Below are 16229 nucleotides of genomic sequence, written 5' to 3'. Positions count from 1 at the left end.
GATAAGGCTTCGAGTGGTTGCATGTTGCATAATTCATGAGTGACCTGCGACTCGACCTCGTGGCGCCACGAGCATAATATGGCTTCATGCATATTATAATTTTCAGTTGCAGTGGTTGTGATAAAAGTGCCGTGGGCGAGTTTTTATTTCTGGAAACTGTCTAAAAATCGACAACAGATGGCGCACTGCACTTTTGACCGCGAAAAGTGCATGAGTGGCACGCGCACCATTGGTCTTTTCTGGTCCGATCCGATCCGCGGGCTGTAGTTGTAAGTTTTGCTATTAAATTTTGTGTTTTATCCAAGATAAATGTCTCTTACTTTTTAGTCTTAGTCTCTGACTTTTAAATGAAATATAATCTATTGAAGGATATGTCTATTATTAACGTTTTTTCCTCCCATGCATGGATGGATTTAGCTGTTTATCATTTCCAGTCTCCTGTCACTTACTTAGATTAGTGTCAGTGTCACTTTCGGTGTCATGCGCCTGTGTTAGATTAGCCGGCCCCGTAGCCCAGGTTGGACGAAGTCTTCATTGCTACCCTTTCCTCCCTCCGTAACGTAGGGAGGAAAGGGAGTCCACCTGGGCTAGCCGGCCCCGTAAAGACACTGCACGGACGGTCCTGTTGCTAGGGGAGCCGAAAAGTCAATTTGAAATTGCAATTATTTTGTCACTTTATACTCACACAATGCCGTCTACAAGTGCTTTATAGAAACAAAACGTTAAATTAATGGCGATGATGTAGTGTAGGGCCCGGTTCACTATTTACAAGCTGATTTACCCGATCATAGATCGGGTAGGGCGTAGTGTTGGGGATGAAAATGTGGGGAGTTAAATGTAAATGGGGGATATAGTTGGGAGACATGCAGTTATAGTAAAGCAATTTCTGTGGTGTGATCCATAAAATTACAAACGGTCTGAATCATGGAGGAAGGTCATAATTAAGTTTCAGTATTGTTCTCTTCAACAAACGTAAACTTGAACTTCTTACAATTTGCGAGACCGTCTGGCGAGGAAAAAGTCGAGTCAAGTTTTATTCAAGTTGGTTCAACCATCTATATAAGAGCAAGTTTTACTCGGCCTCCGAGAAATGTTTGCTCCTGAAAGGATCCGAGACCGCGGCTTCACGTCCGTGGAAAAATGTGGAGGGTGTGTTCCACCGGGTCGGACACTATTTTGTCGAAACACCTAGGCCAACGCTGATCAGATCCTTTTCCGGCAGAAGAGAAGGTTAAATACTGACCTATGACACGGACAAATTCACTGGGTCCGACGTTGATGCGCTGTGCTGTGCTGCACTGCGCGATGCTGTGGCAGCTCGGACCCAAGGTGCAATTTCAGATTTTATTTGCCAAGACCAGTTTCATCTCTGCATTCGGCGGCAATTATTAGTGCCTACTTTTTATCACATCCTCTGTGGATAAAAGTGCATTGCAGTAGGTTGTGTTCTATTGAGAATGTGGTTAAATCTCTTGCCAATGTGACAGATTTGCTTTGATTAAGCCCACAACAATTTTAATTACACATGATTGTCTTGCTTTTCTTCCTAATACAAGGTGAACATCTTGTAGGATCGTGAATTGGTTTTCGTAGCCAACCAATATGGCCGACAAGTTTCTGCAGATGCAGCAGCAGCTGCGCCATGACAACGAAGATCTGCAGAGTTACCTGCGGGACCTCAAGAACTGGGAGGCCGACATCAAGCAGAAAGACGAGGCGCTGAGGCAAACGAAAGACACCCAAGATGCAGTGAGTTGTTTTTGTTTTCTCAGCATCGGCATTCCTTTTGTATTGCCTTGTTCTCAAGTCAAGGGGACTTCCACTCCGTATAAATGCATAGTCGTCAACAGGGTAGTTAGTTCGGACTTTAATTTTTTTTTGCATTTCTTTGTTTTCAAGGGATTTCGAGTCCATAGCCGTGTAGCCGGCAACTGTACAGGGTACTTGGTTTGGACTTTCATTTTGTTTTCTTCAGCGATTCAAACTGCGTAGCCGGATGTATTTCCATGGCGTGGGATATTCTGGAATTCGAATCTCGTCTGTTATTCTTCAGATATTTGTTACCTTGGTAGCCATCCCAGCAGTATCCTGCAACTTTGGAATTTACCATAATCATGTTGCGGCCATTTTATTTTTTTTCCCATTCAAATCAATGTAACCAAAGTGAGGTGGGAAGGTAAAATAGTCTGGTTCCGTTTCCCACAAAAAAAACCGTTATCGTTCAGTACTGTTATTGGATACAGGGAACGAGGCGCGGTTCTACAGGGGGGCTAGGGGGGGGGGGGCTAAAGCCCCCAAAAATTTTGTCTAGCCCCCCAAAATAATTCCGTAAAAAGAAATTGCATTAGCAAAAAGAAGGATTGTGATGTACATGCGAATGGTCTCCCCCTAAAGAAATAGTCGTGAAAAGGGTGCATTTGTAGTTAATATAGTGTGAATGATTTTAGGATTTTATTGGTGCTCCCCATTGAAAATATGGCATGAGCGCCCCCCCCCCCCCCCAAAAAAAAAAAACTATTGATTTTCGGAGGCCCAAGTGTCTGGAGAAAATAACTGGTCTACATTTCAGCACGCCTCCCTGAAAAAAATTCTTGATCCACCCTGCTAGCCCCCCCAAAATATTGGTTCTAGAACCGCACCTGCAGGGAACATGACTGAAATGGTTGCAGCATGATAAAGTTCTAAACTAGCTTGTTGAAATTATGAAAGTAAACAGTATTTCCGAATGCAAGATTCCAAATGTTTGTGCTCTTGTGTCTATATCCAAGGTTCTGCCACCGATCAGAAACCAGGGTAAACGGAAACCCAAGCAAGCCAGAAAGAAGAAGCCTAAACCCGCAACGAAGCCATCCCAATCCGAAGCTGGAGACCAGAACAGAGCTGGTACCCGGCACTCTCGGATCCGGGCCTATGACTACAGGTCCTGGGACAAATTTGACGTGGTATGTACATAGATATGGAAATGAAATCAGTCACAGATGGGTCATTGTGTAAACTAACGGTCCAAAGTGTGACATTCCTTCCTGTGCCTGTTTATACCTTGGTACTCTGTAATTTGCTATTCATATTATTGTGACACTCTTGAAATTAGGGATCGGAAGCTCTTCTGTTGTAGTACACATGCAGTGAAATTATTCTGTATATGTGAAGACAAAATGTACATGAAGTGATGTTACTTCAGTCTTCGGGAAATTACAAATGATAAAAATATGTGATGCGATCAAGCTAAATGAGTCGTTTGTCGGGAATGTTAATTTGGAGATACAGGCCAAAATAGGGCCACTTCATCGCATCACTTCATCACATCGCTTGGTGTTCCAACTTCCATAATGTATGAACTAAAGATGGTATCAGCAGGCGGCTTTCTCGGCAGTAATGCTGAGGTTGTACTCTTTTCAAATCTGTAATATAAATGTTTTTGACCAGGGTCGACAAACGACTCATGTAGCTTGATCGCATCACATGTATTTACAAAATCACTACAATTAATCAGTAAGTTTAAAGCAAGATGAATTTGAATTGCTGTCAGTTCATGAAATAGTAAGGATTCATTCAAATAATTAAACAATAGTTACGTTTTCCCGCCAAAACTTTCGCGGGGTCGGCCATATTGGGTTTCAACGTTAAGAATAAAACGTAGTTAAAAATTACGATTAAATACGGAAATAAGAAAATACAAACAGAAATGGGTAGTCAAGGAATTGTGATGTTATTGATGTAAAGATTAAGAACGAAAATAAATAGATAGTAATAATTACCTGTATAAGTGCAGACAAATGTTCATGGAGTGATGGTAATTCAGTCTTCGGGAAATAACGAATGAGCTAGCGCCCGATATCAGATGTTGGGGGCGTTAGGTTAATTTGAATTGACATGTAAATAAGGTTGAACCAAAAAATAACGGGGGTGTGTCTTTATAACCGTCACATTTTTTAGACAAAAGAAATTACTAAAGGGCAATTCCAGCGTTATGTAATGTCCATGACAGAGCCTTTAAGAGCTCAGTGAATAAACCTGAAAATGTATGTCTCTTATACATCCATCGTCTAGTACTGATCAAGGAGATTGACCCTCCTGGTAAGCAATTTCAACAAGGCCAGCCCAGCAGTCAAAATAAATCAAGTGGTTGTTTTTAACAGTTGAGTGTTCCCTGCTAGCTTAAAGCAGGATTGACTGGCTGTGATTGTTATGAAACCTGATATAGCTATATGCTTTGACTGTAGGAGATTGATAAGCCCGTTGTACCTACATTTGTACATGTACCAGTCACCTGCTTTTGTCAGTTGATGATATTTGACTAGCCACTGTGCCTATAGAAATATGACCTGACTGTTGGTGATTAGCCTGTAAAAAAAGGCATGGCAGGGGAACAGGATTGAATTGTTGACTGTCTGTGACTGATCAAACAAAGGGAGGTTTAAATGAACTAGCAGTTTTGGATCATTTCTCTGAATCATTAATTAAAACCCGAACCCTGCTGAATCCAATAGGATCCAACTATGTCATATACCCGATGGAGCCTATTGGATTGAGCAGTTAACCCCTTGTGTACATTCCTCATGCGAAATGTTGGATTCAGCAGGCAACTGAACTGCATTATAACGCCATGTTGGACTCCGTTGGATTCAGCAGACAACTGAAAATGAGGCACAGTGGATTGAACAGGAAAGTCTGGTTGGACTCTGTTGGATTTAGCAGGGTAGTCCTGAGGAAGTATTAGGGGGTTAGGGTTGAGATATCTTGGTGAATTGACTGTGTCATTGACATTACACTTTCTTCTGTGCTGTTCTAAAAAGCAAGGCATGGAACAAAAAAAAACTTCATACATTTTGGTAAAATTGTGTTACTGGCCGATTGTTTTCACCCTGCCTGATCTTTGTTCAGGACAAGGCTTGCGCGGAGGTAGACAGCGATGAAGAGGATGAAGTCCCGGCTACTCAAGGAGAGAATGGGGAGGAGATGGAGACAGACACGGACAGCGAGGAGGAGAGAGAACTGGAGAGACAGAGGAGGATACAGGAAGCCAATATGGAGAAGGATAAGGTGAGATGGAATCTTTTTTTTATACTACCTTTAAGTCGGCACTCAAAACCTTTTTGTTTTGGTCAGGCGTATAAATTGATCTTCCTCTGATTTTTAACTAATGCGTTGACTCCTTCGTTTTTAAGTCGTCACGTAAGCAGATTTCGTCCGCCAAGTTATTATTAACTGTTTAAGAACTTGCTGTGATTTTTAAAGAATTTATTGTATTTTAATTGCTTGAATGATTTTGTAATATTAATAACGATACTTTATTCGTATATAGCGCATTACATTTTGTTACATAAAATCTCAATGCGCCTATAGTTTATATATAAAATAATTAAATTTCACATTTTGAGGCAAGTTCTATAGTTGGTGTACTAAACAGATAAAAACAAAATTACTTAAGATTTTGTACAAACTTTATCTTTGTTTTCACCCTCTGTGTTCAGGGTAATGCATTATTCAAGCAAGGCAAATATGAGCCTGCCGTAGTGTGTTACACAGCGGGCATGGAAGCGGACCCAACCAACGCGATACTGCCAGCCAACAGAGCTATGGCCAATCTTAAGTTGGAAAGGTAAACATATTTTGCTACGCTGCAAAAAAGGGGGGGGGGGAGACAAGTAAGGCCGGTCTCAGCATACATAAAATCTATTCAATTGATTCAGAATTGCCTTTCACTGGAAGACTTAAATGCATGTGGTATTTACAATGGGCCAGATTTGTCCCATTCATTGGTGTTTATAGTGGGTACTACTACTAGTTGACGCTACTGTAGCATCAAGGAGCAGACTTATCCTGGGAGCAGACTAATGACCAGCCTGGCAACACACGATGTTGATGTCGCTGTATGGTCTGACCTTACCGTTTTTTCTGATTTTTGTCTTGACTATCCAAATGTTCTGAAGAGTGTTTGTGTCAGTCAAGATCGTAAGTGGGTGCAGAATTCTCAAGCCTTATGGCCTTACTGAGGTCACCTCAAGCTCCACCCTGAAGGATATTTTTGAGAGGGATCAAAGCGTCATCTGAAACATCAGCCGACATTTCAAGAAAAAAAAAGTAGGGGAAAAAAAAACTGTTGCCGCACCACTTTTGGGGCAAGCTCCATACCAGAAACCGAAGACTTTTTGTGGCCTATTAAAACAAGATCAAGAAAATTCCATGCTGCTAACAAAAAAAATTTACAAGAGTAATTCCAGTGAAATAGCGCATGTCCTGGCAGTTTCTGTTATTTTCACTACCCTAAATGTATATCTGAACTTTGTATGACCCCGTTCTGTAGATTTGAAGATGCTGAGAGAGACTGTGATAAGTCTATATCACTGGACTGTACATACATCAAGGCATATGCAAGACGGGCAGCTGCGAGATTTGGACTGGGAAAGTTAGAAGATGCCAAAAAAGGTAAGCAAAGCCTTGCCCTGTATGGCAGCCACGCCCTAGGCGCGCCCTAACCACGTCCTAACCACGCCCAAAATAGCCTGTCTGAGTACCACTGCTTTCCTTAGGCTTGTTTGTCAATAGACCTAAGACCTAATGACATCACGCTTTGTTTACATGTGCGCTTTCCTTTGAAAGCCTGGTGTGATGCCGGGTTACCGAAGACCCGATAGAAGGCGCCCGGTAAATGGTCAGAATCTTGAGGTCAAGACGCAGTCTTGTTTTGCATATTTAATTGCCGAATCTGCTTGCATATCATAAACCCTTGCCGTGTAAAGGGATATTTCATAGACTACCTTCCAAAAGTGAGTGCCTGCAATCTTTGGTGCAGGATGCTGTTACTGTTATTTCAATTTTTTTTGCAAGCACAGATTACCAACAGGTTCTCAACCTGGAGCCCAGCAACAAGCAGGCCTCCTCCGAGATCAAGAGAATAGACAGGATAGTGAAGGACAAGGAAGAGACAGAGAGGCAGAAACTAGACGGCGTGTACAATATTATACAAGCGGTCCAGAAGCCAGTCCATCTGAGGTCAAATGTGAGCAACGAGGAGTAGAAATCTGAGGGGGCCTTTGCGAAAACTTGGCTTTTGTTCACCAGCTCTGGCTTCAGTATGTTCTGCAGCCTCTAAAATGGGTCCGTGTCCTTTATCGGAAAATATTAAAGCTATTTTCCTCTTAATGCATTATGTTCGTTTCCAATAAGAACACCACTCACGATCCAAAGGAGATCATTCAAAACCTAACCTGTTGAAGTTTCAGCTCCGTGGATATGACACTTTTTGAGAAGACAGTTTAAAAACTATGCACAAATTGTCAGTGGTTCGTTCCAACCAAGGGTGGATCCAGAACCAAATATTCAGGGGGGGGGGGAGGAGGCAGGCAGGAGGGCTGGAGTTAAAAAAAAGGGAAGGGGATTAAGTATATAGTATCGTGCTCTGACCATAATTCAGTTGTTTGGCTGCGAAAGTCTTTTTATGAAATACACCATTAATAATAACTTTACTTTCTAGAAACCCCTGAAAAGGATGGTGATCGAGGAGATAGGAACAGGGAGTGGTGGGGAGGATGATGACGCTACCCAGACAACACACCCGCATAAACCCCAGCACACAACCCCTAGTGGCCGGTCAGAGGTATCCAGCCCAGCCGAGCAAAGAATAACTGGCGACTGCCATGAGGAAGACGGAACAAAAAGTTCAGAGTAAGGAGACGAATGTTGTTCTGAACAAACAGTGCTTTACCGAAAATTCATCTGTGACAAACATCTTCATTGTCCTCCAACTTTATGTACCAAAGCTTAGTGGCTGAAATTGCTCGGGAATGACAGACACCGAACAATTTTTGTGGACCCAAGTGCGTTCATTTTTTAGTAATCTTCTACTTTACCTCAATCTAGTTTCATTTTATTTTATTTGAAATATATTCGCACAGAGGAATCATGACAAGAAATTTGATGAATCTAAATTGATTAGTCTCTTAAACGTTTTACCCACGGCGGTGTGAATCACGCCGTGGGCTTTAGCTGCATATGTTGGTTGGTTGGTGAGTGGGCTAGATGGTGGGTTGGTTGGTGGACAGTTTACTAGGGGTGTATTATACTGTTCCATGCCACTCGTGCATCACAGCTTTGCCAGTGAGTTTCTATGGAATACCTACAGCTTTGTGACATTGATACGCATGCGTCATAGAGCTATATTAAATTACTAGAGCGCTAACTTCGTGTACAAAGTAATGCCTGCTGGGCGCATCCATGTTTGTGCACAAACCTATGGAGACCTAGACATTTTGTGCGGCTTTTGTACGGCTATTTGCATATCTGCGTTTGTATTCCATACCGGTGCGTTATCGAAGCCAATACGCCCAAAACTGAAACGCACGATCAGCAAATGAGCGTGTCATATTGCTCTACGCAAACGGCACAACGCGTGTGCGTATTCGCTGCAGATGCTTTTTGCAGTAACTTTTTTTGAACCGTCAATGACGCGCTTAAGTTGTTTGCGTATGTTCTACTTGCGCATTGCATGTAGAGTACACTTTCAAAATTCAATCCATCTAATTTCATTTATGTTCTACAAACACGCACATGAATTCAAAATGTCTGCGCCCAGGACGGCTTCAAAGCGTCTCTGCGCACAGAATGAGGAGTTAGCGCTCTAGTAATGTAATATAGCTCTATGGCATACGTCTAATTTGCATATTAGATAACACCCCATTGCATTGCAAAATTCGCGGTTGCACTGTTTGTGGAACCACCTTGGGTCGTACCACTTGGTACTTGTTTTATGTTTGAAGGAAATTTTGCTATTTCTGCCCCTGAAATTTGTTTTCATGTTATGTATTGCTATTGCATTACATTTTTTTTTAACTAAAGTACAATTAGCAAAATTGCTCTGCTAAACTTTGCAGGTTGTTTCTGTTGGAATTGTAGAATAATCTTAATTTCAGAAAATGAATCTCAAGTTGTAACCAATTGATTTTGCATCAGAAAATTGATCACAGGGGATTTTAATCGATCTTACACTTTTTTTCATTGGTTCTCATTGGTAGAACACCAACCCCAGTGCCATCAGAAGTCAGGGTACCAGATGCGACCCAAACTGAATTACCACCCACTGTTAGTCAGGTGCCATCCAAGCCAACTCCTCCTGTAGACATCCCCGGTATTCCGTCCTCATCCTACCAGCTGCAGTCTGACTGGAAACAGCTACAGAAATTTTCTGAGCAGCTCTTTCAATATTTTAAGGTAAAGTGTAGAATTTTCTTTTACATTATTCATTTTTGTTTAGTGCACAAACTTTAGAGCCCCCAATGGAGGGACATACAGGGCGTATTGAAAGCCTTTTCTTGGGTGACCTGCTGATTATGTACTTTAGGCCATCAGCCTCGGTCCAAAATTTTGGCCACTGGTATCAAATGGGGGGAATAATCGTCATAGCGATTTTTGGCAAGGTATACACCTCCGGAGTTGGAAAATATGTGATAGCGTTCCAACGGTGGCAGCTTTTTGGTTGTTATCACCTTTTTTTTCAATGTTTCCATCAAATGCTTGTTACCACTCTAGGGGCGGTGTACCTTGCTCATGGGCACTATAATCATTTATGCCCTGATTTGATACTGACCAAACCCCCAGGCTACTTGTTCTACATAACCCCGAGGACAGACACACAAAGGGAGAACAACAGATCCTTTCAGTCCTCGGGAGTTGGGTCTCTTGTTCAAAACGGTCATCTGTGATAGGTTTGCGTGCTTAGTCTATGAGAGAGTGTTATATTACAGTTACAAAGGAAAACAGAAAGCATTGTCCTCGGGAGTATAGTAAAACAAGAGTGGGAAAGCGTCCAAGTGCGTGTTGAGTGCAGCTGGGCGAAAATTCAAGATGGCCGTACCAGAAGGCCGAATGAATAGAAGGGAAACTGATATACAAAAAAATTCTTTGAACAGCTTTAATAAGAAATGGCAAAGACAAGACATTTTCATGTACAAGTCTGGTTTGTATCAATACTGATCATGCTCTGAAGGTTTTATGCACATGAAATTAATGCAAGTGGGGAGTGAGAATCCTGTTGGCAAACACCGTGTGTGTTGGTTCTCGTCTTTCAAAACCCTGTTCTTGTCGAATTTGAATATTTGGGATCTCCAGAAGATGAAGATAACATCTACATGGGCGTCACCAGGATTTTTCTAGAGGGGGGCAAAACAAATTTTTTTCCCAAAAAATCTTGTATTTCTTAACAAATTCTCGATTAATCAGTTTTAGAGGGGGGCAGGGACATTTCCCCCCCCCCCCCCCTCCCAACTCATGAAATTTACACCACTATGACTTGGCGCCTCTTTTTCTTTTCTTTTTTTCTCTTTTTTTTTCCCTTTTTTTTTTTTTTTAATTTTTTTTTTGCTTTTCCAGGGGGGGGACAAGCCCCCTTGCCCCCCCCCCTCGCGACGCCCATGAACATCTATGCCATTTTATTTGTACAAGTTGCGTAATGTTATTGTTTGTAAAATGCCAAATTTGTGTCGACAGTCATGATTTTAGAGCCTCCGCTAACAATATCAGCTGTTGGTTGCAGCTTCAAATCTGTCAAACATCAGCTGGTCAGCTACCTTAAAAAATATGTAGATATTAACATGATGTTCTTAATATTCTATGAAGCTCATTGTCAATTTTCGATGCCACAGGTGCATGCAGATCCAGATTAGTGTACCACTTATTTCCCGACCAGTGCATGCAATTTAGGCTGGCGCATGTAAAAACTTGATTGGCAACCCGGTGGGTTTCGAATATTGGAATGTTTGATCAAATGCACGTTTGAATATTCAAATGCTAATCGAAAGTGCACAGCCCTATGTGTGCATGCTGGCAATGTGCCTGGGGCCTACCAAACATTTGGGGCCTACGAAAAATTTGGGGCCTACAAAAAATGTGGGGGCCTGCGAAAATACCGCAGTGTGCCATAAAACACATAAATATAGGCCTACCCACACACACACACAAGTGTGTATTTGCATGCAATCGGGGACCCCTATTGTCCCTCTTTTGTTTGGTCTTTTTAAGAAGAAGACCTCCATTATGTTTGCACACCATCGCCAAATTGGGGACCCCACTTTTGAGAAGCCATTGACACCCTTGTTGCCAGCAGGCTTAGAGCTAGGACCTATACCAGTTTATCCTGACTGGATTTTGTACATTAATAGCATCACCATGGAGTTGGTGCTGGTGCCTAGGGCAGAGTAGGGCCTACAAAACACTTAAAGGGACACTAGGTCCTGGAACAGCCCAATTGGGCTACAAAATGTGCTTTGAACGAGATGATGTTAATCGGAAATAACATTTAAAAGTAGGATATAAACATCCACACAACTATCCTTTCAAGACTGGGCATTTTTGTGTTATTCCTGTATTATGCATGCGAGAACGAATTTCGGGGTCCACTTTTGCGACCTCATAAATTTGAGCTGTTTGGATGCTAGTTGTGATTTCATTCGTACGCGTAAAGTGTTTGCCTTTTGCGGACGTTGAAGAAACCCAAATATTTTTTTGCATTGGCGATTGGTCACTGCGCGCTGTTCCCGAAACACACAACGTGTATAGCGTACACTGAGAACGACACGAAAAACGTATTCGTACTCCGTCATGTCCGATGTAAACAAGCGGGGGGGGGTTTCGTCTTTTCTTGGGAACGGTAAGACATTAGGTTGGTTTCCTTTCAACCAGATGTTTGAAATAGGCTAAGTAAACAATCCAAAACGTAAAATTTTCGGGGATTTCAGGACCTAGTGCCCCTTTAATCCGGGCCTGTGGGTCACGCTTGCATGGCACAAAGTACACACGACTAATATTATTCTAGATGTGCACGAAACCATGGAATCTTCTCTACACTCCCTAATACTTGATAATTACTTGTTATTATTTTCTTAATTTTTTTTTGTTTTTAACAGAATATACCACCTCAGTCCTATAAGCAGTTATTACAAGACTCGTTGGACGCAGCACTGCTAATGAGAATACTTAATCTTCTAAAGGAGCAGTATGTAATGTAAGTACTGAAGAATAAAAAATGCACCACCTTAGCATACAGCTTCAGAAAATGCAGGAAAACCATACTTTACAAGAGTTGGAACCAAGTTAGTCACAATACAATCACAAGTCACAAGACAATCACAAGTCAGTCACAAGACAATCACAAGTCAGTCACAAGACAATCACAGGTCAGTCACAAGACAATCACAAGTCAGTCACAAGACAATCACAGGTCAGTCACAAGACAATCACAGGTTAGTCACAAGACAATCACAAGTCAGTCACAAGACAATCACAAGTCAGTCACAAGACAATCACAAGTCACTCACAAGACAATCACAAGTCAGTCACAAGACAATCACAAGTCAGTCACAAGACAATCACAAGTCAGTCACAAGACAGTCACAAGACAATCACAAGTCAGTCACAAGACAATCACAAGTCAGTCACAAGACAATCACAAGTCTGTCACAAGACAATCACACGTCAGTCACAAGCTGAATCATGCTGCATCCAAGATTGAAGGAAAGTCATGCCGTTCCGGAGTTGGAATGAAATCATTAGCAAGACATTTACAAGTCCCTTTTAAGACAATCACAAGAAGGCACAAGATGAATCATGCTGCATCCAAGATTGAAGGAAAGTCATACCGTTCCAGAGTTGGAATCAAATCATTAACACTACAATCATAAGCAGTCACAAGCTGAATCATAAGCCAATCACAAGTCTGGTCACCGGCGACACAGGATTGCCACAGTACATTTGTAAGATCATGTGACTGGATGACTTGTGACTGACTGGCAATGACTTGTGTCAGTGTTCAGACTTACTTGTGGTAACTTGACTATCCCGATGAACTCAGTAGTCTTTTAAGGCAAGGCCCGTCGACCCATGAATTGACAACAGAAGCAGCCAAATCACTACAGATTTTTCAGGATTGAGGAAGTGATTTTTCAGGATTTAAGAAGGGAGTCCTCGGCCATTGTTATTTTACATGGGGCGTGATGCCTCCTGGAGAGTACAAAGTTGTGCCGTTTGTTTCTTGCACGGCGGTTGATTTTTTTGCAGTAGTCAGAAACTTGCAAGCAAAACTGAGCAAATGATTTTCCCTTCCCTTCAATCAACAGACACAGTGAACCAGTCTACGAAACGCTTGCTGGCCTCAGCCAGGTGAAAAGATTTGAAATGAACGTCATGTTCATGTCCTCTAAGGATAAACAAGGTGGGTTCAATAATTTCAGTTTTTGCTAGAGGCTTCTAAATGTGGAATCTCCCTGCCCCCATCTTCAACCCCACCCAACTTTACCGAAACCTCCCCCAACCCCACCCCCATCCTATCCCATCCAAACCCCACCGCACCTCAACCCTATCCTATCCTTTCCCTACCCCACCCCCACCCAACCTCGATTCCACCCCCACCCAACCCCACCCCACCCACCCCCCACCCCACCCCACCCAACCTCCCACCCCACCCCACCCAACCTCGACCCCACCCCATCCTACCCCACCCAAACCCAACTCCATCCTATTGACCTCATTGTATTTCACCCCCATCCCATCTCGCCCCACCCCGCCTCCACCCCATCCCCAGCCCCCACAACTCCCATCGCAACCCCTACCCATATATCCCATCCTCTGCCCACCCAAATCCTCCACCACCATTCCCCAACCCCTGTATCTGGCAACTCACTCCTCCTTTTTTTTTAACTGCTTTGTGATTGGAAGCCTGTTGGTTGAACTTGTATAAATAGCCATGGTTCTCCTTAACAGGCACTATATATTCACTTTGTATCTTTAAAGGAAGGTTCGTGCATCTTGGGGACCAGAATTTCAGAAAACGGTGACCATGAAATCATTTGTGGTCAAAGAAATATTTTGATTAAGGGTGGGGATGGGGGGTTGAAAGTAGTTGTTGAATGCGTAATAACCTTTTTTTAATGCACAAAAATCAGTTGAGAGTGTTTTTTTTTTCACAACAGACACAGCACATTTGCAGGATTTTCTGAATTGCTTAATTAAGGTAACAGGCACCATTTGCTAAAACGTTTTGACGATTCGAGAACAACAATACAATACACCGGAAGCAAGTTGTTAAAAAAAAAAAAAAAAAGTCAGGCCGTTTATAGATAACCTACTTTGCGAGAAAAATGATAAAAATAGCGTGGTTTTCCGTTGAAAGGAAATGATGGTACTCTCCTTTCCTCAAAATTGACAGCATGCTAGGTGCAATGAGTTCACAGGATGCTTGACCTTATTATTTCCTTACAATCCAGTGGGAAGTTTCATGATATTTTGACGGTTTCACTTTTGAATGTTTGCCAATGCTGTCCAGTGCCTTTATTAAAATAACAGCTATTAGGCCAAAAAAAAATAGTCGGTCTCTGATCAGCGCAGGCGTCGATTTTAATCATGCACCTCAATCCTTTTTTACCCCAAAATTTTCCACGGTAGCTCCAACAGAAGCCTCTATCGCCGCACCTCCTCAACTGTGTGTACCAAAGAGCACCAAGGAATGGGAAATTGCACCAAGGCAAATTATGGAGGACACCAATGTACATGAGCACACCAAAAAAATGCAAAAATAGTACCCCACCATGTCTGTACAATCCAAGCTTGAAAAAAAAAGGAAAAAAAAAAAAGCCGCGTCGCCGCATCAATTCCGGAACTTTGGTCTGACCAGAGACTGAGTATTTTTATTTTTTTGGCCTTATTAAGAATATGATCCGTAAATTCTCTGAAGAAGAAAAGCTATGCAAATGCAGAACGTTATTCCGAACATCAGAGATTGGTTTGTTCAGAGAAGGCTTCTGAGTAGTTTCTTTGTTAAATGTTTCACCCATTCTTGACATATGCAGTTGTCCAAGAGCTGTTCAGCTACATGGAGAGGTCTGGCAATGTCGGGGAGCAAGAGTTGACCCAACTGAGAAAAAAGTACCAATTATGACAGGATGCAGGTTTCCGATGCTTGGAAGTGCCCTGTAGATTTGGGCAGCAAAAGTTCCCCAACTGCGGATGAAGTGCCAATTAACAGACACTAGGTCGCATCTGAAGTGACCGTTTCAAGGCAACGGTTTTGGTTTTGACACGGGCATGCCACAGTGAATATCTGTAACTTTTTACAAACAAGAGTTTGCCCAACTGTGCAAGAAGTACCAATTATGAACAGACGCGCCCCAGGTATCAGCTAGGTCATATTCAAACAGGCATTTTAGTGACAACGTTGGTTGTTCTCATAGACAAACGTTGGCTATCTTTGGCTGTAGAAAAAAAGTCATTTTGTTACAAGAGCCGGCCAATCTGAGGGATAATTCCCAAATGTGAATCGACCCGAGTCAATGAGATTTTGTGATACCCTGTGAGTTCTCATTAAAAAAACACTACTTAGAATCTCACCATAACCATCACAATCTCACATTTTCCTTGTACCGTGTTGTGATGAAGAGACAAGAGTGCAGCAAAGTGGATAGTGTTTGGGACTCGTCATCAGAGGGTCAGGGATTCAAATCCTGCTGCTGGACATATGTGTTGTGTCCTTGGGCAGGCCACTTTACCCCATTTGCCTCTCTCTCCACCAAAGAAGTAAAATCGAGTAAGGAAGAATAGAAATGTTCTCAGTCTTTCCATGCCAAAGAAACCAGAGATAAAAACTGGACCGATGAGTCATCCTGCTTGCAACAGACTTCTTGCTGTAATTTTGATGAGAAGGAAGCCTATCTCTGCAGTGCTCCATCGTTGGCTTGAAAAAGGTCTTAATTTTTGGGGGGGGTAGCTAAAGGTTTGAAAGGATGTTTGTAGAATTTCGGACCCGTCAATAAACGGAAAATAATGTCCAGATTTTGTCACAACAAAAGACATTTCATATATTTTTGTAACTTTAATTGTGGCATGGTGTCTGTGCAAATGTGTCCACCCTGTGTTTTTCAACGGAGCTAATGTTATAATAAAACTTAAAAGGGAAAAAAGGAATTTTCATTATTTGCCATCAAAAATCCTTTAAGGATTATCCCCAAAAAATTGCAGAAATAAATGTATGCAACTCCCTTACAGCAGCATGGGGGGGGAAACAAAATGAAGGAAGTCACAAAAATCACCCACAAACGGTTCTAACAATGAAGTGAGTGTTCAGTGTGTTAGCAGAGCATAGAGCAGCTCACTTAATAAATTTATTCAAATTAGCTTATAAATGGGCCGAAGGCGAAAGTGGCCCATTGAAAATATGCAGGAGTCCAAACAGTTTTGTCATGTTC

General features: G+C 42.1%; 1 protein-coding gene across 1 annotated transcript; it reads left to right on the top strand.

Moving 5' to 3' along the window:
• Nucleotides 1-144: 144 nt before the first annotated feature.
• On the top strand, nucleotides 145-15948 carry LOC119726732 (RNA polymerase II-associated protein 3-like). Its single transcript, XM_038198558.1, has 12 exons — nucleotides 145-269; nucleotides 1557-1749; nucleotides 2769-2942; nucleotides 4885-5043; nucleotides 5475-5602; nucleotides 6308-6429; nucleotides 6837-7003; nucleotides 7478-7668; nucleotides 9015-9210; nucleotides 11901-11998; nucleotides 13110-13204; nucleotides 14838-15948. Exons 2-12 carry the CDS (start codon nucleotides 1603-1605, stop codon nucleotides 14924-14926), a joined length of 1566 nt encoding a protein of 521 aa, XP_038054486.1. The 5' UTR covers nucleotides 145-269; nucleotides 1557-1602; the 3' UTR covers nucleotides 14927-15948.
• Nucleotides 15949-16229: the final 281 nt, after the last annotated feature.

Source organism: Patiria miniata, unplaced genomic scaffold (genome assembly GCF_015706575.1).
Source record: "Patiria miniata isolate m_02_andy unplaced genomic scaffold, ASM1570657v1 HiC_scaffold_2, whole genome shotgun sequence".
In the NCBI taxonomy this organism is placed as follows: Eukaryota; Metazoa; Echinodermata; class Asteroidea; order Valvatida; family Asterinidae; genus Patiria; species Patiria miniata.
Note: the sequence above shows the minus strand (reverse complement) of the source record. Positions and strands in the feature narration are given on the sequence as shown.

Excerpts from the sequence above, each read along its gene's own strand:
- LOC119726732 (XM_038198558.1), top strand. The coding sequence starts at position 1,603 with ATGGCCGACAAGTTTCTGCAGATGCAGCAGCAGCTGCGCCATGACAAC. Across the intron at positions 5,603-6,307 it reads GCCAATCTTAAGTTGGAAAG|ATTTGAAGATGCTGAGAGAG; the intron begins GTAAACATATTT and ends CCCGTTCTGTAG. Across the intron at positions 9,211-11,900 it reads AGCTCTTTCAATATTTTAAG|AATATACCACCTCAGTCCTA; the intron begins GTAAAGTGTAGA and ends TGTTTTTAACAG.